This window comes from Barbus barbus (assembly GCF_936440315.1).
Source record: "Barbus barbus genome assembly, chromosome: 4".
NCBI lineage: Eukaryota > Metazoa > Chordata > Actinopteri > Cypriniformes > Cyprinidae > Barbus > Barbus barbus.
In genome coordinates, this window is record NC_136732.1 from 30,295,749 (window position 1) to 30,320,586 (window position 24,838).

At 40.0% G+C, this 24,838-nt stretch overlaps 1 protein-coding gene across 1 annotated transcript in view; it reads right to left on the reverse strand.

Moving 5' to 3' along the window:
- Positions 1-8,301: 8,301 nt before the first annotated feature.
- Positions 8,302-24,838, reverse strand: part of LOC306864388 (voltage-dependent T-type calcium channel subunit alpha-1I-like) — a gene marked incomplete at its 5' end in the record, with an annotated part of 186,726 nt that continues 170,189 nt past the window's right edge. Inside the window, 5 exons of the mRNA XM_079408392.1 lie at positions 8,302-9,244; positions 14,402-14,637; positions 15,267-15,417; positions 16,753-16,890; positions 18,113-18,259. Coding sequence (XP_079264518.1) covers positions 8,645-9,244; positions 14,402-14,637; positions 15,267-15,417; positions 16,753-16,890; positions 18,113-18,259 — 1,272 coding nt within the window. The 3' untranslated portion in view covers positions 8,302-8,644. The remainder of the gene's footprint in view (positions 9,245-14,401; positions 14,638-15,266; positions 15,418-16,752; positions 16,891-18,112; positions 18,260-24,838) is intronic.

A 24,838-nucleotide genomic window follows, 5' to 3' on the forward strand; every position in this document is an offset into this window, starting at 1 on the left:
TGAGAGATCACCACGTGCTGGTGCGCACCGACAGCACGGCAGTGGTCTCTTACATCAACCACCAAGGAGGTCTGCGGTCGCGCCCCTTGTACAAGCTGGCACACCAGATCCTTGTGTGGTCCCAGGGCAAGCTCTTATCTCTGAGAGCTATGCACATACCTGGGCATCTCAATGTGGGAGCAGACATCCTGTCGAGGCAGGGGCTGAGGCCCGATGAATGGAGGCTTCACCCCGAGGTGGTGAAGCAGATTTGGGGTATTTTCGGCCAGGCCCAGGTGGACCTCTTTGCGACTCAAGAGTCAGCACAATGTCCTCTCTGGTTCTCGCTGACCCCTCCAGCTCCTCTGGGACTGGACGCTATGGTACAGACGTGGCCAAGGCTCCGTCTGTACGCCTTCCCCCCGATCGCTCTGCTCCCTGGAGTTCTGGCGAGAGTGCGCCGGGACGAGGTCAGTCTACTGTTAGTAGCACCGTTCTGGCCGGGCCGAGTATGGTTCTCGGACCTGATATCTCTCCTCGACGGCACTCCGTGGGAAGTGCCCGTCAGGAGGGACCTCCTCTCACAGGCCGGGGGCACCGAGGTGCACCCTCGCCCGGAGTGATGGAAGCTGTTGGTGTGACCCCTGAGGGGGCACAGCTCATAGCTTCCGGTCTGTCAACCGAGGTTGTCGAGACCACCCTCCAATCCAGAGCTCCCTCTACGAGGAAACTGTACGCCTTGAAGTGGAGGCTCTTCACTTCTTGGTGCGGGGACCGCCAGCTCGACCCAGTCAACTGCCCCGTTGGTGCAGTACTGGAGTTCCTGCAGGCCCGTTTCTCCGCAGGGGTAACCCATTACACTGTTAAGGTCTACGTGGCAGCTATTTCGTCATATCACGCCCTTACCGGTGGCCAGTCAGTGGGTAGACACCCCCTGGTTACACGTTTCCTCCGCGGTGCGCTGAGGCTGAGGCCTCCGGTACGATCTCGTCCCTACGTGGGATCTGGCTGTGGTTCTGGAGGCTTTGTGCAATGCACCTTTCGAGCCCATTCAGTAGATAACTGAGAGACTCCTCACTATCAAGACCGTTTTCTTATTGGCTATCACCTCTCTGAGGAGGGTGAGTGACCTTCAGGCCCTGACTACGGCCTCTATTCACTTTGCACCCGGTTCGGCGAAAGTATTCCTCTACCCCCGCGTGGGGTATGTTCCGAAGGTCCCATCGGTCGTTCCACAGCCGGTCGTACTGCAGGCCTTCTGTCCTCCTCCCTTCGGGGAGCCAGACCAGGAGAAGCACAACCGTATGTGTCCAGTGCGAGCACTAGACGCATACATCCACAGGTCCTCCCTGTGGAGAAAGCGGACCAGCTGCCCGTGTGCTATGGTCTGCCTAAGAGGGGTCTTCCTGCTACGAAGCCCTCCTCTTAGTAGGTGGATTGTGGGTGCCATGGCTTTGGCATACGAGGCCTCTGAGCTCCCCCCGCCGGTGGGAGTCAGAGCGCACTCAACCCGAGGTGTGGCGGCCTCCAAGGCCTTCTGGGTAGGTGTTCCATGCAGGACATCTGCAACGCAGTTGGGTGGTCCACGCCCCTGACTTTCGTTAGGTTCTATGACCTCGACATCCGAGCCACTCCCGGCTCCTCTGTCCTTTCGTCCTGACACCAGGCAGGGACTTGTCAGTCTGGCGGCGTTGGTATCTCGTTCCCATATGCGTTTTCGACGCAGCTCGAAGTTCCTGGAAGGGAACGTCTCAGGTTATGTATGTAACCATGGTTCCCTGAAGGGAACGAGACGCTGCGTCGCGTTGCCACACTTCCGGCATCCCTGCCAGCGCTTGCTTCATGACTTGAAGCTGAAGCCGGCTCCGCCGCACGTGCTTATATGCTTCCTGGTCGTGACGTCACCCCGCCCATGACGCCTCGCCCTTGTTTGACTGATTACACATCATATTCAGAGCCTGGTCACGCTGAAGGCGTTCCCATATGCGTTTTCGACGCAGCGTCTCGTTCCCTTCAGGGAACCATGGTTACATACGTAACCTGAGACGTTTTTCTCAATTGCTTTGGCACATTTTTCGAAACAGTCTTAACATTCCCTAAACCGTGAGTGCAAATGTCACAACTGTTTGCTTCAGAACTTTATTGCATGTCTGCAAAATGTAGTTACTCACCCAAAACATTTCATTCATGCTTCAAAACCTAGTTATCGTGTCAGTAATTTGGCAGAGGCCACCAAAATATCAAGTATTTTTGTCATCGTGTGAGCCACACTGGTCAAAATGTTTAGTTGTTTTTTTTCACCATGACAGTCAACCATGGAAATTAAGGTTTTATAAAAAAATCTGATATTTGTTGAGAAAAGTCAATTGTACATAGAAAAAAAGTATATGAACATTTGTATTTATACAGTACATTTATTTTGTACGAATGTATTACATGTAAAAATGGTTGATTCAAATTGTATTGCAAGTAGAGGTCGTTTGCCAATTTAGCAGACATTACAAACAATGTCAATGTCAGATATTTATGGAATATACATGAATGTATACCATTTTTTCATAATTGAATGCATCGTTTTGAATGTGATGGCTTACACGATGAAAAATGATTTAGAAGTTGTGAAGAGTATGACAGTTTAAGTGAGAATCGACTCATCAGTTTTGATCAACAAGCCATATGCAATTAGTTGTTGTGCAAACTGCAGACGATTGTACTTACTGTTTGCACGCGTGCCAAAGCATTTGCAATTTGCTCAAATCAATAAGAAATTCCAATCTGATGTGAACAAGAAGCTAATTGTTCAGAGATCTGAACTTATTATTTCGAAAAAAAAAAATCATTCGAGAATTGAGCCAAAGCAATTGAGAAAAATTGTAAAAACTCCATTAAATCAAAATGTAATTTTGTGTCTGTTAGTCCTTTCCTATTAGCTTTGTGGTCATCTGTATGCCAGTGTGGTCCTAAAGTTTACTTTTTGCAGATATACACACCTACAATTTGGAAATATAGATGCCTCATCCTGCACTCACTCATTTTGGCCAATCAAATGGAGAGTAAATGGGGTTTAGAATTAGAAGATGCAATTAGACTACAGTAGTGCTTCTCAGCTGGTTTTGTTTCAGGACTCAGATTTTACATTGGAAATGCGGGACCAAACATCAAAGTACTAAAATATTGTTTATCGTACAAAAGCAAAAAATGTTGTTAAAATCATACTGAAAACACTGAAACTCATTCATATTAAATTTATTACCATGACTGATATTAGTTTAATAATACGCACAATATTTAACATGGTAAAGAAAACTGACAATCTTGGTTACAATTCTAAGTGTCATGCTCAAGGCTGCCAACATCAGCTACCTTCTACCAAGATGCTGCAGGCCACTAGTTGAGAGGCAGTGCTGTAGAGCGTACTGTAGGTATCGGCATTGCTTCTAATGGGGCAGATTGACAGGCACATCAGATAACACTCAGCCTTTGTTCCTGTTGTCACAGTATGCTTATGGTGTTTTTGTCTTTTATCTATTTTGCTTCTCATTTTTTCCCTTATCGGCACTAAATGTGGTGGAGCTTTAGTAACCGAATCCGAGCAGAAAGTCAGGAGCAATTTGCTTTGTGTCACCTTGAAGAAACTGTTGTTTGTGTGTTTGTGTGAGTAGGCTACCATATTTCAGGTGTGAAGTGCTGTGTTCTGTGATGATGGAGTGCTAGTGCCTTGATTTAGTGATTGCCAAACAAACCAAATGAGAGAGAGAAGAGAGAGAGCGAGAGAGAGAATCAAACACACCTACTCAAGAGCTAAACTTGAGATTTCACAACAAGCTGCAATTTAGTCCAAAATTACAACACCTAGAAGTAACTTTAACCATTTCATTTTTCTTTCTTTTCATTTCAGAAACGGAAAGGTACAGATAAGTAGGATGGATCACCTTTATTTTACCCGTATGACTTCTTCGGCGATTAGCACTTGCTCTATTCCAGTCAGATGGGGAAAGTTATTAGATAAAAGTAAAAAAAGTCAAACTAAATAAAACACTGATGTCAGAGGTTCTCCATAGATCTAACCGACACTCTCCAAAACTGTAATGATTAGATAAGAGTGCATATGAGTCAAATATAAAGCATACGACCTCCAGAACTTCCCAGGCACCAGCGTAAAAGACAAAAACCGCAGCTACAGAAACGCTACGCTTTCAGAAGGCAATTTACTGCTCAGCCAAAGATCACCCCTTCATTTCACATGATAAAATGAAATATTTTGACTTGATTTGTTAAGTGGTGTGACAGCCTGCATCTAAGGATAACCCGAGGTGGGCGACACCACGGCCCTACGAGTGTGCGGTCAGGACATGGGACAGCAGAGCAGCTGACATTTAAAGGACAGATAGCTGGGGGGGAGAGATGGTTTAGGTTTGGAGAAACAACACTTCTCCCATGAGTTTCCACTTCAGAGCTTTTTGAGCGACCACACAAGCATGCCAAAGCACTAGTAGCGTGTCTCCTGTCAGAATATCTGTGGTCTTTTTCCACCCATCTTCATTTTCCCAAGGGTCATGCTACATGGAGTTTATTGCTTCTTTTAGAGGGCCAAACCAATGAATTTTACTTATGAATGTCCAAATTAAGCAATATCACATAAGCATGCTGCACTGACTATCAGCACAATAAATTAAAGGTATAGTTGACCAAAAAATGAGAAGTCTGTCATCATTCATAACACAAGATCATTTAAAAGCCAATAGAGTGCAAAAGTGTTTGCCCACTTTTTCAGCACCCTTGGTTCTGAAATGATCTTTCCCATTCATTTTTCCTTGGGGGTTTTTAAAACATCTCCAGTAAATAGTTAAAAGCCAAGAACTAAACCAATCAGCTATGAGGTAAATCACAACATGACAAACGTTATTTTGAAGCAAAAACGCATCGGAAAATCGGACAAAAAGACAAAGGTGTAACGACTTTAGGGAGGAAAAGAACTACAATCCCATAAAGCACTGTGAATGACATGACTGAATTAAAAACAACAGGTAAACATAAAACTATTGACTTCAATGTTGATTGTACATAGAAACAACATATTTTACGATTACTGCAAAATATGCATGTACTGTATATACAAATATTTAAGTATTCACAGTACTTAATGTCTAAATATTTTTTCCTCACAAATTATGCTGTTAAATAGGAATATTAAACAAATCAGTCGAAATACCACTTCAACAAAACACAGTAGGCTTGTCTGTTTTTGATCATTAATAATTTATCAATAAAAATCAACTTTCCCTATGGAGATAATCAATGGGATTTTTATTTACGGAGTCAACATGAAACCCCATCGAGTTTCATTGTATGGGCAATGAAAGAAATATTTTTCAAAATATCTTCTTTTGCATTTCACAAAAGAAAGCAAGTCATAAAGATTTGAAATGAGAAGTAATTTATGACAGAATTTTCATTTTTGACTGAACTATCCCTTTAAAAATCAAGAGTTAGTTTTTTTTAATAATATTGTTTTACAGTAAAAAAGCCCAGTCATCAAGCATTGTGTTGCCAATCAACATACATACAACAGAAGAGAGGATGTGAGCAGAATGGTTTGACCGCAGAGAGCACTGCAATCAAGCCATTTTTTTTTCACATGTTTTTTTTGCATTTCCCGCTTCCTGCTCACACACACAAAAAAAGATCCCATTTCCACTCCATACCAAAAAAGATCCCATTTCCACTCTCTCTCTCTCTCTCACACACACAAACACACACACGGACAATCTGAGTCATTCCAACAGTGAAAATGTAGTCCTAAAGGCTATATATCAGCACTCATTGAGCACTGCACAGCCAATCAGATTCGAGGACCTGAACTGTCTAAGCTAGCGGACAGTTCAAACCCAAATTGCACATGACCACAGCTGTCTCAATGTAGTCTCATCAATAAACCAAAAGGAAATTAAGTTTACATTAATAGAGTTTCAGGAAGACCTCAGGGTGAGGGAAAAAATAATAAAACCTAAGCCTCAACCACTCTAAAATGCATGTATCATTGTCATTGGTCGTAGCACACATGCAATTTGATATATAAAAGGATATGTACATATGTTCAACCCAGTGACAAGACACATCGAGGTTTGTATAAAATCTCACCCATCACTCCAAACCATTTAACACCACACATACATACGCGTAATATATGTATCCGTCCTTAAATGCATGGTCAGATTTTTCTTTAAGCTACATACACTTTCAAACTATACAGTGATGGCTATGAATTAGCGTTCAGTTTACCTGTTACTTTAATACTTTAACTGGCCTACACTCGTATCCTGCTATAATGGCGATGCACTGACGCAAGCTAATTTGAGCATTAAATGCAAAGTCAAATCAAATGAACATTAACATTTAACATACAGTCCTCCTTTTCCAGCCATCTGTCTCCCTGAGGAAACAGAGCATTCGGTAGTGGTTTTTTCCAAGGCCCTGAGTTCGAAATGACTGATTTGTTCATCTGAACCATTGGCAGCCCATCTATTCTCAATGCTCAAACGGTTATGTAATGTGATCAGCCCTCACGTTGTGCAGGTTTTGTTACTTAGAAAACAAGGGTAAATAATCTTCTTGAAAAGGAAAAAAAAGGACATTGACATCATTATGTATATTTGGGGCACACAAAGCTACTCTTTATTGTTGCAGTATCAGACTAACCTTTGAAGTCTTGCGCACTATTAGCAAAAATTGTCTGGTGAGAGCCAAGAACACCTTGGAAACCAAGTAAGCCCTTTGTTTTGTGTTTTGCAGATTAAACTTTAATACTTCGGTGTTCCTAATTTCAAAACGGTGGCTCCATGAATGAAACGACATTCCTGCACTTAGGTCCTGACTAAACCACAACACAACTGACGTAATGTACAGAGACCCAGACGTCATGGATGGACAGTCACTACCAATCAAATGACAATGAAGTTCATCAACAGGTCAAGCCTACACGGGATATTCACCTGAATATTCTAAAAGAAAAAAAACAAGCAAAAAAAAACATTAGGGGTGCTAAACACTACAGCAGACTAAACGAAGATATTTGGAGTGTCATACCTACAGTTGCTCCATTTGTACATGAATACAGTGACCAAGTCTATGCTAAATGAAATAAAGAGCAAACGAGTGCATTTTTTTTTCAAAGAGGAGGAATAATAAATCAGGTGTCCTACTGCAGTCCAGTAACCATGCTAAAGAAAATTCATGTATAAATAATTGATTCAGTTGCAAATCCAATCAACCTAGTTTTGCCTAAATGAAAGCTGAATATCACCGTCTTGTGTTTTCCTCATCTGACATGTCATCCGAGGACCAAAATAAAGCAGAGGCTCCTGGGTTCTTGTATAAGCGTTTAAATCCCATGGCCTGTTCATCATCCTTTGTGTCTGGCTGTATTCAACATCCATGAGTTCATGTAATCCACAGTCTACAATCCTTAGGATGTTTTTTTTTTTCCTTTTTTGTTTGCTTGGCTCTTTTTACCCGAGCATACAAAAAAGTGTCCTCCACCAAATCAAAATTATAAAAATGGAAGCCACTTGCAGGGAATAAAAGTCACATAGAGAAATGTTCTTGGGCTGTGGGGAGGAGAACGGTGACCACAACAATGCGCGTCACCTATTCCTTGATTCCAGAGCATATCAATAAAAAAATATCTGAGGAAAAACCTCACTGCTTTCTTCCAGCATTGACATCTTCAGTAGTTGTTACATTGAACTTCTTTGTAAAGAGACTCCTTCATGCAGAGGACTGTTCTTTGTCCTTGTGTCCATATTTTCTTCAGCTCCTAATTCAAAAGGTAGATTACATATTTCCACATTTGCCCTTTAATTAAATATATAAACAATAATTTAAATAAACCTGAATAAATAAATATATAAATAAAATCTGAATAATAAATAAATAAAATTACAGACAGACAGACAGACAGACAGACAGACAGATAGATAAATAGATAGATAGTTAGATAGATAGATAGATGTCTGACTTTGTCTCATTAATTTTAGTTACTCTCTAAAACAAATGCCTTGCTTCAGATTGAATGAGGAACATTGTTCTCTCTGCTCGGTGTAAAACACAAGTACAAACAAACGAACAAAAAACCTGTAAAAATATGTGTACTGAAAGAGTTAAAATCCTAATATCTTCATTGTAATGTAACTGCGTCAAATCATTAAACACAACATGTCCTCTTTTAGAGAATCAATCTCTTTTACTGTATTTTTTTAACTGTATCTCCTTTTCAGTTCATCTACATACAATAGTAGGTTTATCTTTTTTTTTTTCCTTTTTAACTAACTTTGGAGAAAACTCCCAGCATTCCGGCATACAGAAAGCTTTGCCTGTACTGTATGTTGTCTCCTGACCTGATTGTTCAGGCAGCTGCTTGAACAGTCCCCTTCGGTCTAGTCATGCTCTAAGGGGCCAAACTGCTCTCAGGTCTCTCTATCCAGTTTCTCTACAGTCCTGTTTGACGTTTACCACAAGCAAATACAAAATGGTAACAGGTCACAAATGAAAACAGGGAGATAGAGAGAGAAAGACTTTGAGATGGAATGCCACATGTCAAACTGCTCCCTGAAAAAAACAGAGATCGAGTAGTGGGCTTCAGAAATAACTAACACTAGGTAAAGTTTCATCTATTTCTCCTGGAGCCCACAATTGTTATTTGGCTTGTACTTTCCCCGTCTTTTCCTTGTGCTGCCTCTGATTGACTCTCTCTTCTTGTTTCTCTACTTTCTTTCCAGGGGCTTGTGATTTTACCCTGTGGCTCTTTTATGAACACTTTTTCTTGGGTTGTGAGAGTCCCGTGGTCTAAGCTGCCCGTGCTGTTGCACTTTTTCACAGACGGGGGCGCTAGAGTGCTCGGCAGAAGCAGCGACGTCAGTGACAGGCTGCTCGGAGTCTCTGAGAGCTGCTGGCTGTCACACGTCTGGTTAGAACCGCACTGTACCATCCCTACATCCTCATCGGATCCTTGCCGAGTTCTTCCAGCACTGATGTCCGTTGGACAGCTGCTCTTGCTGCGCTGGTGTCCCCTCATAGTTTGGAGGTTCTGGGTGGCCGGAGGACTGGGTCTCAGGGTCTCCGTGGAGAGGCTGACGCGATTGTTGAGGAGTGTGTCCAGCAGCGGTTGGGTGCTGGATACGATGAAACTGAGCCCTTCTTCCATGGTGGTTGGTAGGCTGCTCTCTGAGCTCCCCGTAGCCAGGGAGGAGTCACTGTGAGATGGATACTGGGGGCAGAGAGGTCGAGTTGTTAGCAATGAATTGACAATCAGTACATTTACATGGACAACAATACTCCAATATTAACATGATTAAGAATCTACCATGTAAACAGAATTCCTCGAGGGAACTTGAGCTGCATTGAAATGCTTTGGGAATGTCTTCAGCGTGACCACGCTCTGAATAACGTATGCAATCAGACCAATGGATGGACGAGACGTCACGGGTGGGGTGACGTAGAGACCAGGAAGCATAAAAGCATGTGCGGTGGAAACTGCGTCAGCTTTTTGTCATTCAGCAACCACTAGTCGTGGGAAGTCGTGGCCTAATGGTTAGAGAGTCGGACTCGTAATCCAAAGGTTCTCGGGCCGGCAGGGATTGTAGGTGGGCGGAGTGAATATACAGCACTCTCTCCACCTTTAATACCATGACTGAGGTGCCCTTGAGCAAGGCACCGAACCCCCAACTGTTCCCCGGGCGCCGCAGCATAAATGGCTACCCACTGCTCCAGGTGTGTTCACGGTGTGTGTGTTCACTGCTGTGTGTGTGGACGTTGGATGGGTTAAATGCAGAGCACGAATTCCGAGTATGGGTCACTTCACTTCACTTCACTACTCTGTGTGTGTCTGTCGGCAAGTGTTGTCAGGCCTCCTCTTGCTCAGAGAGTTTTAGAGGACTCCGCTCGCCAGAGCTCCCCTGGGGCAGCTATGTGAGTTGAAGGTGTACCTCCTCACAAAATGCCCAGTGTCTGGAGTATTGCAGGCCTTCTCTCGATCCAGAGAGTCGTCATGCTGAGGCCTCTTCTCCAAGAGCTCAACCATTCGGCGAGTGTCGTCAGGCGTCCTCTCACTCTGAGAGTTTTAGAGGCCTCCGTTCGCCAGAGCTCTGCTAGGAGGATGCCCAGTGTATGGAGTGTAGCAGGCCTCCTTTTGATCCAGAGAGTCGTCATGCTGAGGCCTCCGCACCAAGAGCTCGGCTGTTTCGGCGAGTGTCGTCAGGCCTCCTCTCGTTCAGTGTGTTTTAGAGGCCTCCACTCGCAGGAGCACGAGGAAACTGTACGCCCTGAAGTGGAAGTCTCACTTCATGGTGTGGAGGTCACCAGCTCGACCCAGTCAACTGCCCGATTGGTACAGTTCTGGAGTTCGTGCAGGCCCGTTTCTCTGCAGGGTTAACCCACTCCACCCTGAAGGTCTACGTAGCGGTTCCAGCCTACCGCGCCCCTCTTGGTGGCCAGTCAGTGGGTAGACACCCCCTAGTTACATATTTCCTCCAGAGGCTGAGGCCTCCGGCCAGAGAAGCTTATGATATGTGGTGGATCAGGATGCTATTCCATAGCCTCGAGTCCTCTTCTCTTCCCTTTCTTGGAGATCAAGGCTCACTCCTCAGAAGTTGGCGCAGTCCCTGCCCACTTTAGCCACTCGTGGCCCATTTTTCTCTCGCCCTAGCTGTGCTCCATCCACTCTAGGAAGGGATTTGAAAGTCTGGTGGCTTGGGCATCTCGTTCCCAAAGCGTTTCGACGCAGCTCGAGTTCCTGAAGAGGAACATCTCAAGGTTACGTATGTAACCCTAGTTCCTCGAGGGAATGAGACACTGCGTCTCGGGGCCACACTTCCGGCAAGCTTCATTCCTAGAAGCTGACGCCGGTTCCACCGCACGTGCTTTTATATTTCCTGGTCTCTACGTCACCCCGCCCGTGACCTGTCGCGCATCCATTGGTCTGATTACACACGTGATTCAGAGCGTGGTCACGCTGAAGGCATTCTAAAAACGTTTCAACGCAGCGTCTCGTTCCCTCGAGGAACTAGGGTTACATACGTAACCTTGAGACAATTTTTGAGTACCTTAATCCGGCTAAAGTCATACTCGAAGTAAACACAAATCGAATTAAGACATGTGGAGTATCAGGGCTCTAGACTGCAATCATTTTTTGAGAATATGCAAGTAAAAATTTGACGTGATTGCACTTGTGCGAGTGCATGGTCTGCGCTGCTCCGAAGAGTCTGCTTCATACAACGCGCGCTGCAGAGCCACGGCACATTGTAGCAGGTGTCAGATTTCACTGATCACGTGAAGAGAGGTGCTTTCAGCGCGAGCACTTCGTGAGTATATGGAAGGCCAAAAGGCCAAAAACACGAGAATTTTAACGTGTCAACAATGCGTTAAATACGTGTTGTTTATGCATGAAAAATCAGTGTGTTAAATATGCGTATTCAACGTGTTAAAAATGTGTGCAATACATATGAAATACATGTTAAATACGCGTGAAATATCTGTTTGAATGGGTCAGTGTCATTAGCTGCTGAAGACTTGGGTCAAACCATTTATGTGAGATTAGGGGGGTGTACCATTCATAGACTAGGCTAACACCATTTAACATGCCTAATTATTATGTCTTTTTTCTTTTCTTTTTTTTGTATTGCCTATAGAAGTAATATATTTAAATCACAGTTTTATGAAAAATTTTATAAAAAATAAAATTGCTTCCTTTTTCTTCACTCATGCCTTTTTGTAAATAAACACATTAGGGGACATTCCCTTCATATTATTGATACTAAAATTAATATAGCAAAACTCTTGCTTAATTCACATTGTTAATATTCAATTGTTTGAAATGCAAGTGCAAATATTACGTGACCAAAACTTCGCTGGTATTTGAGCTTTCGTTCTTAATGTATCACATCTTATGTATGTGCGTTGATCAGTTGTAAATAAAAGTTAAAATTAGATCTGAATTTATGAATGATGCAATGGTCTGTATCTTAAACCTGCATTGATTGCTTACCTCCACTGTAACTGATTTCCCCACACAAATGTTAATGCTTTGATGCTAACTTAAGTTTGATAACTGTTAAAGCTAGAATGTCCACTAATGTGTTTATTTACAAAAAGGCACGAGTGAAGAAAAACGAGGCAATTTAATTTTTTTATCAAATTTTTCATAAAACTGCAATTTAAATATATTACTTCTATAGGCTATACAAAAAAAATAAAATAAAAAAAGACAATAATTAGGCATGTTAAATGGTGGTAGCCTAGTCTATGAATGGTACACCCCCCTAAGCTCACATAAATGGTTTGACCCAAGTCTTCAGCAGCCAATGACACTGACCCGTTCAAACTGATTTTCACGCGTATTTAACACGTATTTCACATGTATTTCACGCGTATTTAACACACTGATTTTTCACGCGTAAACAACGCGTATTTAATGCCATCTTAAACCAGCTCAAACCAGCAGCCATTAAAACAACTTTCTCCCACCAGTCTTTACATTGTACGCTCATCCAATACCTCTGAGTTTGTTGCGGGGGCATGAATGAAATGTTATCGAATGAAAGGGCAGAGGACGACTGTTGCTGGAGAATTTGTATCCGCCGTTAGGGGTGTGCGATACTGCAAATTTTGGTATCGATCCGATACCAAGTAAATACAGGGCCAGTATCGCCGATACCGATACCGATTCCGATACTTGTCATGTAAAAAAACATACATTTAAATGACCAACAACAATTAAAAAAAATTAACAATACTAATGTTGATATGACTAATATTATATTCACCTTAAAGCTACGTGGATATTATTTGCCTTTCTAAAAGGACTTTGCAGGCAGAGGAGCCCAGAACATGAAAGCAATAAACAGTTTCATGTTAAGTCTTTTCCTCCCAAAGAAAAGAGTTATAAAAATAATTAATGTGGCTTAATAAATTAAGAATGTAATATTAAAAGACAAAACTCAGTATACACCTTATTAATGTTGCAAACTAGATATACAAGTAAGCAGATGTGCCCAGAATATGAAAGCAACGCTCAAAGTTTTCACATTATGTATTTTCCTCCCATAAAAAAACATTATAAAGAAAAGTTTAACGTAAGTGGATGAAGACATTGATATGAAAAATAACTATTAAACCATAACTCATTTATTATTGAAAGGATTTTAGTATGTTATGTGCGTACTGTATTTTCTGTTTGTTTTATACATACTGTAATATTTGTTTTTTATCGCAATAAAACAAAACTGTGATATGAAAAGGCCAAATTCGGTATAGTTTATAAAAATATATAGGCCTACTATGTATGTACAGGTAAGCAGATGAACCCAGAACATGAATGCAACACGCTGATTTTTATTTTCTCTAATTGCAATATAAAAACATTTAATATGGTGCAATTAATGAATGGAGGAAGACAGTGATAAAGACCAAATAAATAAATAAAAACTAAATTCGGTATACAGCTTGTTAATAAAATATAATATGTTGCAAGCAGCTGAGACCAGAATATATATGCAAACATGCTAAACAACATGTTAAGCATTTTACTCCCATAGAAAACCATTATAAAGAAAATTTAAAGTGTCTTAATGCATTAAGAAATAATTTTAAAAAGCTAAACTCAGTCCACACCTTACAGTGATAGCCTACTGTATAAAAAGAACAAATTCGGTATACAGGTATAATATGCACTATGTGAAGGATTTCCTTCCTCCCCTTTTAATTTCTTTTGTAGCTCGGAGTTGCGTTCCATCTCTCTCTGTATCCGTCCGCTCGCGCTCGGAGCCGCTGAGTCATGTGATGGCATGACAACCAAACACAGCGTAGCAGGGGAGGAGCAGCAATGTTTGCATAAGAGATGTGAAAAGAGCGGCATATGCACCCAGACATGTCTACACAGTGTTGTATGTATTAAGCAATGTTATTACGTGTATAGGAGAAAAAAATTACCTAAAGTATCGATCTTATCAGGCTAGTATCGATCCGATACCAATACCAACGTTGGTATCGATACTATCGATATTAGGATCGATACGCCCACCCCTATCCGCCGTCGTCTATTTGCAAGTAGCATGACAATAACTGCGCTTCAGCTTTCGTAAAATAAAAAAATGAAACACCCAAATCTGTATTTGATACCATCGCAAAGACGAACTGTATGTTTATGTCAAATTCTGGAGGGAACGTCGGATGGCCTCGCATGGGGATGCAAAATGTGTGCCATTAATCGATCTATGTACTATAACATGTAAAACAGGAACATGAAAGGAATATTCTAAAAGCATAATATTGTTTTATTCAGAATAAGGTAAATAATTTGATTACTGATGTCCATGTAAACATATTGAGACAAGCAATGCACAAGTTGTACATGTGTGTAAGATCAAACCTGTGTGGTGAGCAGCCTGGTGTTTGCTCCAGGAGAGCGTAGAGACGCCCATGAGGCTGGGGAAGTTAGCCGAAGCCCTCTTGGTTTGTGTCCCGGCCGGCCTCTCGGGGGTGCGGGGAGGGCCGCGGCAGCTGGGTAGAAGAATTCAGCAGGGAGATGGATGGGAGTGGTAGAGCGGCTCGAAGCTCCAGAAATCCCTGGGTGCTCCTGATTACTGCTGCTACAGGGAACTCCACCTGCACACAAATTCAGTTACTAAATTTGAATTGAATTTAAACTGAGGTAGCAAACAGGATGCAAATTTGAGTTTGAATATAAGGAAGTAGAATAACACACTAACAATGTTGGTAACAAAAGCTGTTGGCAACATGTTTAGATAATCAAGTATTTGTCCAAAACCTGTCCAAATGTTGTCCTAACTTTCCAAAATTAGTCACACTGAACAATGTTTTGAAAGTTTCCAGCATGCATTGCAGCTTGAAATAATTATGTGGAACTAAAAATTGCCATTGGTTTAATTAACTTTACTTTCAAAAATGAAAAACTCTGTCATTACTTGCTCACCCTCGTGTCATTCAAACCCATAAGACATTTGTTCATCTGCGAAACACAAATGAAGGAATTCTTGATGAAAGCTGAGAGCTTTCTGAACCTGCATGCAACTATCTCTTTAATTTATTGAATTTAATGTAATAGGTTGCCTTTTTTACATTAGACCAACTGTTTTTCTAGTGTTCAATTCAAATCTTATTTGGAAAGGGAGACAATTTTTCAATTCTGAACCTTGCACAACTAATGTGCACAATGCTTTTCTTGCTTTGTTCTCCAGTATCATTCCTGTAGTACTGTGGATGTACCGCATTACCTATGCTGTGACGAGGACTTTGAGAACCGCCTCCATTCACTGCCGCCCCGTCCTCTGTCCCAGAGCTGGTAACCCAAGAGGGTCGCCGTAACCTGCTGTTCCCTCTCCCTCCAGGGTTTTCAGTGTTTAGGCACTCATCACAACCCCTTTCCTGAGCAGAAATATTAGCATGAGCTTTCAGGATCCTGGGGAGACTTTCAAGTCTCTTAAATGCTAACATCTTATTTCCTACACTTTTAGGCTCCCTGCATTCAGGGCTTCCCTCTATAACAGTAAAAGAGATTAAGGAACGATTAAACTCTGCTAGATAATCTGAGCCATCTGACTCACATACTGTCCTTTATGGGGTATCGCTAACAAATAGCTAGAGATGTTTAAGTCTGCTGAAGAATTACACTGGTTGAGCAGCGAAGCTACATGCCCCATGAGACTGCAGGATTTAGACTAGCAGCTAATAGTTATTTGATTTCTTCAGTCTAATTAGTGCGAGTCTGTGGTCATTCTAACTGATTATATATAATTAAAGGATCATTGTTGGGGATATAAGGGATTACAGCAGTTTATGCATCAGATAGAGGTAAATCATTTCCAGGGGGCAGAGTTTTCATCTGTTACTGAGCATAAGCCACTATTAAGGGCATGAAAAAAAATTACATCAAAACTATATCAATTTATTATCAACGAATTATGTCCTTTGAACTTTCCGTATATCAAAGAATCCTAAAAGTATTCAATTCAATTCAAGTTTATTTGTATAGCGCTTTTCACGATGCAAATCGTTGCAAAGCAGCTTTACAGAAAATTCAAGTTTCTACATTATATATAGTAATAGCTTATCAGTGGTGACTCAATCTCAAGTTGATGTCTATATGGCAGAAATGTATGGCAAAAATCAAGCAGTTAGTTAATGTCATGTAATCAAACAGACAGTGAGAACACTATTAACAGCAATGTTGTGATCAAACTTATGGCAAAATTTGGTAGTTTTGTATGTTGTCTGAGGGTTGGCATCATCTCTGCTCAGGTGTTCAGTCATCTCAGGTCTCAAGTATCATGGTTTCCACAAAAATATTAAGCTGCAGTGTTTTCAACTCTGATAATAATAAGAATTCAGCATTGCCATCACAGTAATAAATTACATTTTAAAATATATTAAAATAGAAAACAGTTATTTTAAATCGTAATACTATTTCACAACAGTACTGTGTGTTGCATAAAATAGCTTTGGTGAGTGAATTATTTCAAAAGCATTAAAGAAATCTTTCTAACCCCAGAAGATTAGAGTGATTAGAGTCTAATATTTTAATATTAGCTATTTATTACTTACTTATTGGCCATAGTACGAAAGTAATTATCAACAATCATCAATAATAAATACAGATATTAGCAAGAATACTGATGAGTGCATACCTTTAAACAGATTTTCATTTTTTGTGGGGGTGAAGCATTCAAAATGACAAAATAATTTTTCTGAGAGAAAGCTCACCTTGCCCTCTTTGGCAGCCATCTGGTACACGCTCTGCTCGTCCAGGCTGAGGTCATCAGGCAGCGCTGGTGAAGATGACTTATCCGAGAGCTGCTCCGACCTCAGAGACGCCTGCTCCAGTTCAGCCATGTGGATCTGCTGTGGGCAAGAATTTATAGCAATGAGAATTGCGAGGGTTGTTAATCATTAAAATCCTTCCCAACTATTTGAATTTCTGCAGACTTTTACTGTATGCCAGTCTAACAGCTTTGTTTAAATTTGCAGAGTGCTGAGCTGAGTTTGAGTGATAAAACTGTCAACAGAGACTTTGGATTGTTATGGACAGCATGGTTTATGTCTGACAACGTGATGATGACTTTCCAAAGAAGAAATCTGGGTAATTCAAGAAGAGAGACGTTTAGAGTCAAACAGAGTGAGTGGGAGAGAAGAGCTTGCAAATCAGAGATGTATGGAGAGCAGAGACAGGGGTGTGGAAACAGACTGATGGACTGACATTGTTGGCAGCCTGATAGAATGGCGGGATGGCAGGTGTGGAGCATACAGCACACCCCTGTCCTGTCCGTCACTGTGATGCGACACAAGCATTGAGAGATTTTGTGTGTGCACATTAAATAATGTGCTATAGTACAATAACATCAGTCAATTGATCTATCTATCTATCTATCTATCTATCTATCTATCTATCTATCTATCTATCTATCTATCTATCTATCTATCTATCTATCTATCTATCTATCTATCTATCTATCTATCTATCTATCTATCTATCTATCTATCTATCTATCTATCTAATTTGAAAAATAAAAATACAGTAAAACAGTAACATTAACTCAATTACTACTAAATTAATTAACTAAATTAACTCTTTTCTATTCTAATATATGTTCATTTGTAATTTATTCCTGTGATGCAAAGATTTTCAGCAGCCATTACTTTAGTCTTCAGTGTCACATGATCCTTCAGAAATCATTCTAATATGCTGATTTGGTGATCAATATTTTTTTTTTAGACTCAGGATTCTTTGATTACCAAAATATTAAAAACAGCATTTATTTGAAATAATCGGAATCATACAACTATCTAAAAATATAATCCATCTACCTCTCCATACTTAAGGTCTATAAATGTTCAAACTTCAATGCTTTTTAAACTGCTTTCAATATAGTTTCATTTTTTTCTTTTTTTTTTTCCAATTAATTTTATATCTTTAAATTAAAATGGCATCATGTTTGCTAATTTAAAACTGAATTTAAAGGCATTCTCTATTAAATTGTGAAAATTTGCACGTAGGTTAGTTTTTAAGATTAGACTTCTTAAACTCAAGATTGCATTAACAAACACTGGCACAGCTCCAGTGTACCTCTTGCGGATGAGTCCTGCAGTCCTTGCAGACGGGTGGGGAGGAGTAATGATGGAAGACGGAGCCAGAGAGGTTGTCAATCATCAGCATCTCCCCTTCAAACGAATCTTTGATTAGCAGAGATACACTGTCCAGCCACAAGTTCTCCTGGGATACAAACACAATACCAGAGTTAATAACACAGAGTTATTAACAATAAAACTAAAGTAAGTGCAGGGCCATCGATTGGGATTTGGGGATCTGGGAACACTTTTCCAAAATCTATAATGAGGGAGTACACCAAGTCTGAGTAGTTGGGAACTGTAATTCTACAACATTTGGATGAATTGAAGTATATCTCATAGGGATGCTATATAATTCTAATCTAGAGGATAGAACAAGCTGACAACATTATGGCTGATAAATGGCAAATAATTAATTTCAATCCACCTTATTTTTTTAATAAATACATTCTACCCACCTCACACCTCTCTCACACACACACACACACACACACACACACTCTCTAATGAGAGGGTAGGGTCAGAGAAAGGACCTGTCCCAGGACTGGTCTTAATGACGGCCTTTGAGAGGAGTCTTACAGCAGCAGAGCTTCAAAGAGCAGCTGTGCAGAGGGCTAAACCTGCACACACACACGTTTCACAGTCACACACTGTATCAGCTCAGCAAAATCCTTTGTGGAAAAAATTCTAAGTGATAAAAGTTCGAAAACACGTCTGAGGCATCTCAAAAGTTTTTTTCAACTCGAGGGCTCTGAACACGTAAACAAAAACCTTTCGCCCGCATCAATCAACGTCTATTTTAGCTTCCCTCATAAATGCCACGTCACTCAATGCTAATATCAAAATGAAGTAAATGTGGTGCAAGTACGATTCCAGAACAAAATACGTTTTTATGAGAAGCAATAAAGATCTGACCATTCAATATTCAGTTACCCAAAAGATCAATTTAGGAAGCAGTCAAGTGAAGAATCAATCTAACACAATCAAAATGTAGCGTTGTCTAATAACAGTCATTTATTTCTCCAGGTAATTGTGCTCTTTGCGTCACTGCCAAACGCTTTTGATTTCCTACACCAATAAACAATTACATTGAAATGACTAATTTGAGTTTAATGAAAATTGATCATGCTGGCCTGCTTGCTAATTCGAAGCGCACTTGGTTATTAGCAAGCAACCTCTCATGTACAATAAACAGGACTAACAAAAGAGCTCTTGCAAACACTAGCAAACCTCAGCAATTCTAATGAGAGTTTGACAGCAGGACTTCACACTTAAGGCCTGACACCAACTCACAGGCTGCTATTATCCCCTGAAGATTAGCACCTAGCCGTGGCCAGTGTTACAGGATCACATACACCTCTGTAGTTCAGTGGTTTAAGTAACCAATTTATGGTTACAGTCGTGACCCACAGAGATAATGGCCCCGTTTGGTTTTGGTTGCAGCCAATGCACAGGGCGATGCGGTCACGGCCTGTAGTGCGAGAACAATCATTTCCAATATGGCTCTGAGCATGAGTGCCACATTTATGGGTGTTAGAGTCTCACCTGCGCCGGCGTGGGTCATAATTCGTATCGGCAAAATGTAGCGGGGAAATGCTGTATAATTGGCTGGGATGTAGTTTTAATGACATTTCAACAAATGCATATGAGTGTCTCAGCATATGGCTACCGCAACGCTCCTCAAATCGTAGGTCTCCATAAATCAAAGCGCAAGAGCGTGTACACCTCAAAACCATCTCATTTAATGAGCTTTCTGGTGGCTTCCCGGTGGCAAATCGCTCAAAACATGGCGCGAACAGGTGTGAGTTCAAGGAAAAACAGCATCTGCCAGTTTTGCACTTTTCTGAAGGTTGTGTTTTACAGGTAGATGAATCAACCGGAGACTGTTGTGAACTTGATATAAGGCACAGTCTGACTCTAGTCTGTTCGGCGCTTTCTCCTCTGCTGACTCTAACTGTGGTTTTGCGCAATGCTGATCTTGAGGAAAATGATGTGTTACTGGGGACCTAATCAGTACATGCTGTTTCCTCCCAGACCGACACATTAACGCAGACTGAGTCCCATTCACTAGCTGTGCGTAGAAACTGTATAGCACATTCTATCCATCCATCCATCGTCTGTTTTTGAAAGAGGTCTCTTATGCTCACTAAGGCTGTATTTCTCTAATACTTAAAAATATAGTAATATAGTAATATTGTGAAATATGATAACAATTCAAGATACCCGTTTTCTATCTGAAAACACTTTAAAATGTCATTTATTCCTGTAATGTTTTTTTTTCGGGATTCTCTGATAAAGTTCAAAAGAACAGCATTTATTTCAAATATTTGTTTGCGACAATGCAAAAGTCTTTTTTTATTTGTGACCCTGGACCACAAAACCAGTCTTACGTCGCTGGGGTATATTTGTAGCAATAGCCAAAAATACATTGTATGGGTCAAAATTATTGATTTTTCTTTATGCCAAAAATCATTAGGACATTAAGTAAAGATCATGTTCCATGAAGATATTTTGTAAATTTTCTACTGTAAATATATCAAAACTTAATTTTTGATTGGTAATATGCACTGCTAAGAACTTCATTTGGACAACTTTAAAGGCGATTTTCTCAATATTTAGATTTTTTGCACGCTCAGATTCCAGGTTTTCAAATAGTTGTATCTTGACCAAATATTGTCATATCATAACAAACCATATATCAATGGAAAACTTATTTATTCAGCTTTCAGATTATGTATAAATCTCAATTTCAATGTGACTGGTGGCTGGTTTTGTGGTCCAGGGTCACATTTATTTATCGCCTAAACTCCTTCAAATTTAAAGGCTTTTAAAACTTTTTTAAAGTCTTTGTCAAGTCAACATTCAAAGTGATTCTTGATTTTTTTTTATTTTCTTCAGTTTGAGTTTCTTTGAAGTCAATTAATTTTAATTCAAGGTTTTTACATTAAAATTCTTTATCCTGCTTCTTCAAATAAATTCTTAATGATACACAACATTAACCACATGAAATGGAAATAACAAAAGGCATAATGCAACTTACTCAAACCACACATACACAAAAATAATAAGGCATAATGACATGAAAATGATTGCTTCCATTGTGTAAAAATCAAATATGCATACTCGACAGCATCATCTGACTGAGAAAAATCACCTTACTTTTCTTGGCCATGGCATACCGTGTGACCAAAAAAGCTGAAGTGCTTTAAGGATGAGAAGAGCTGTTCAGCAGAAATGCTGCAGTCAGTGTGTCAGTGCGCAAGGCACAATTCAGAAGAGATGCCTGGAGTGGGAGGTGACTTCCCACTGCATTTAAAATATGTTATGTTATAAATACACACTGAACTGTGCTTGAACTCCGGACGTAAACCTCTCTTTTACAATCTGCTGCTCAGTTTTAGCAAGCCTTACCGGTGTAACAAATAACAGTGTGTTTGAACTGCCAAATCAGTTGCCAGAGCAGCTTATCTTTGGATAAGACTGTAAGAACAGTAAAAGATAAGGAACAGTGCAAAATAAATACAAATATTATTCCAAAATACATAAAATTCTAAAATCATTATTATAAAGTGTAATCGGAGCTATAGTAAATAAAATAAGATTACAAGAAGTTGAAGTTTAGTAAGCATATTTATGGCTTTTGCAGGCAGGTTTATGGATATGTGTGTGCATGTACATATCCATCCTAACACCCAATATAAAAACAGCAGAATTCATTTTGTAAAATCTCCTGCTGACTATCTGTGAATACAAAATTTAAGCAAAAATTAAGCTCATTAATGACACATTTGCATTCCTTGTGTCTCTAACCTTCTTCCGTTCAGCTCTCTCTCTCTGAGGAGATGAAATGCTTTCAGTCTGCTGACATGGCTTCTGCTTGAAGTCAAACTAGTTTTTCCAATTCCTGTTTTGCTGACTGTCATGCATATCTCTTTCCTGTCTCTGTGTCTTTGTCTCCTCCTCTCCATCTCTCAGCCCCAAACCTGCAGGTAGTGATAAGGACTGAGCTCACTGCATGGAAAGCCGCTGCTGTCTAGTATGTGGTATTTGTGTGCGCCTTTGTGTTTGTCACTATCGAGCCAAGACCCAGAACAGGTATGGGACATCTGTCTTTTTGGATCTTAGTATTCAAATAAACTAATACCAGCACTAGGGCTAGTTTCAGCACATGCCCGCACTGCGACAGCTGAAGACATGACAAATAAGGGTATCGAAAAAATCTTTGGAGAGTTTTGGAGACTTATTTGGCTCCATTAACTAGACTAAACTTCTAAGGAGAAAATGTGGAAGAATTTGCTTGAACGATTACCAAAAGCTTCAAAGCAACAGCTATCTGGACTGATATGGCACTTTCCATGAATAATATGGTACACCCATATGGTGTCCAATGCTGTTTTTCATCAAGCATCAATCATCAAGCACCCAAACCCCCTTTTCTCTGAGAATATGTTGGACATGACAAACAGCTAGTTTTATCTATCCTCTCTTGCTATTCAATTAAATTTGATACATTTTTAAATTAACAAATTTTATATACCAAAAACATACATATTTAGCCATTTTCCACATTTTAAATGCTATATGATATCTGCTCATAACAAAAAAGTTACATATGGTGGTAAGACAAGTAAACAAGTTTTTACCAATTTTAGCTCAATTTACCAGCTCATCCTTTAAAACTGCAACCAAATTTATTGAAAAAAGTGAAATAAACTTTTCATAAATTAAATAAAATTTTGCTTTAATATAATATTTAGCTAACCAGTCTCTATATGAAAAATATGTATTTTTAAATATTTCTATACAAAGTGACATGTCTGTCTGTATATTTCTTCATTTAATTTAAATGTTTAATTCTATTACATTAAAAATACCTACATGACAAACATTATTTAATTCTAAATTATTAGAAAATAAAACAGCTCATTTGTGACCCTGGACCACAAAACCAGTCATAAGTAGCACGGGGTATATTTGTAGCAATAGCCAACAATACATTGTGTGGGTCAAAAAAATTATAAATTTTTCTTTTATGCCAAAAATCATACTAAATTTGATTAGTAATAAGGATTTCTAAGAACTTTTCTCAATATTTAATTTTTTTTGCACCCTCAAATTCCATATTTTCAAATAGTTGTTATTTCAGCAAAATATCATCCTATCCTAACAAATCAAGTTAGGATACATCAATGGAAAGTTTATTTTTTTCACCTTTCAGATGATGTATAAATCTCAATTTAAAAAAAATTACCCTTATGACTGGTTTTGTGGTCCAGGGCCACATATACTATTTGGTTTGACCTCCTGAGACTGACAATAAAGGTTTTCTGAAGGTTAAGCATTTTCCTTTCACTGACCATTTGTTAAAAAAAGAAGAAAAGAAAAACAATTCTTAAGTGTTTGTATAAAAAACTCAAATTTGTATCAAATAAAAATAATGCAACAACAGTCTGAATTCTTTTCTCCAGAGTGTAAAATGTTGCTATGTTATGATATGTAAAGGCAGTATACACCTGAATGCATGAGCATGCACAAACGCTGACAATTAGGTACATAAACAAACCCAGGTTCACTACTGAATCCATGCACTTAACACTGCAATGAATTCAATTCTTCAATTAGCATTCCATTCCTTTCTCTCTCTGTCCTCCTCCTCTCTTTTCCTCTTCTCTCTGCAGTTACATAATCTGCTGCAGAAGCTAAAAATGGACAGGTAAAGACAATTATAGCTCCACAATAGCTGCCTGACAGTGAGTCATCATGGCGTGCGTGCATGTGTGTGTCTGTGCGAGTGCACCACAACATTTGTCAGTATTCTGTTTTTAGCAATTCAGTCATGCATGTGTGGAACTTTTCTTTCCTGGTGGATCTGGTTCAACAGTTAATCATTTGATCCTTTACTTAATTACAAAAGGTGATTAATTGTAGTTTAGCGTGTTTACATATCTAAGAGAGCAGTGCAGACTGACACAATGTGTTGCCATGGCGACAGGACCCAAGCAGAGGCGAGTCGCCAAGGATCTATAATGAAAAAGTCCCCTTATTATGCCTCTTTATACACGCGTACAGAACTTTCAGAAATCATCCATCCATATACGGCTGTGGATACCACATGATGGTAGAAATTTGCCAGTTTCTAGAGATTTTGCTATAGGGGAGAATATGGTAGATGTGTCAGTGGTTAGTGCCACTCCATTAATCTAAAGTACTGTAAATGCTGCAAAAGTTTGGTCACTTAACCATGAACACTGACAATGAACACTTTATTAGGCACACCTTGCTAGTAGCGGGTTGGACCCCCTTTTGCCTTCAGAACTGCCTTAATTCTTCGTGGCATAGATTCAACAAGATGTTGGAAACATTCCTCAGAGATTTTGGTCCATATTGACATGATAGCATCACGCAGTTGCTGCAGATTTGTCGGTTACACATCCATGATGCGAAAGTCTCCACCACATCCCAAAGGTGCTCTATTGGATTGAGATCTGGTGACTGTGGAGGCCATTTGAGTACTCATTGTCATGTTCAAGAAACTAGTCTGAGATGATTTGATCTTTGTGACATGGTGCATTATCTTGCTGAAAGTAGCCATCAGAAGATGGGTACACTGTTGTCATAAAGGGATGGACATGGTCAGCAACAATACTCAGATAGGCTGTGCCGTTTAAACGATGCTCAATTAGTACTAAGGGGCCCAAAGTGTGCCAAGGAAATATCCCCCACA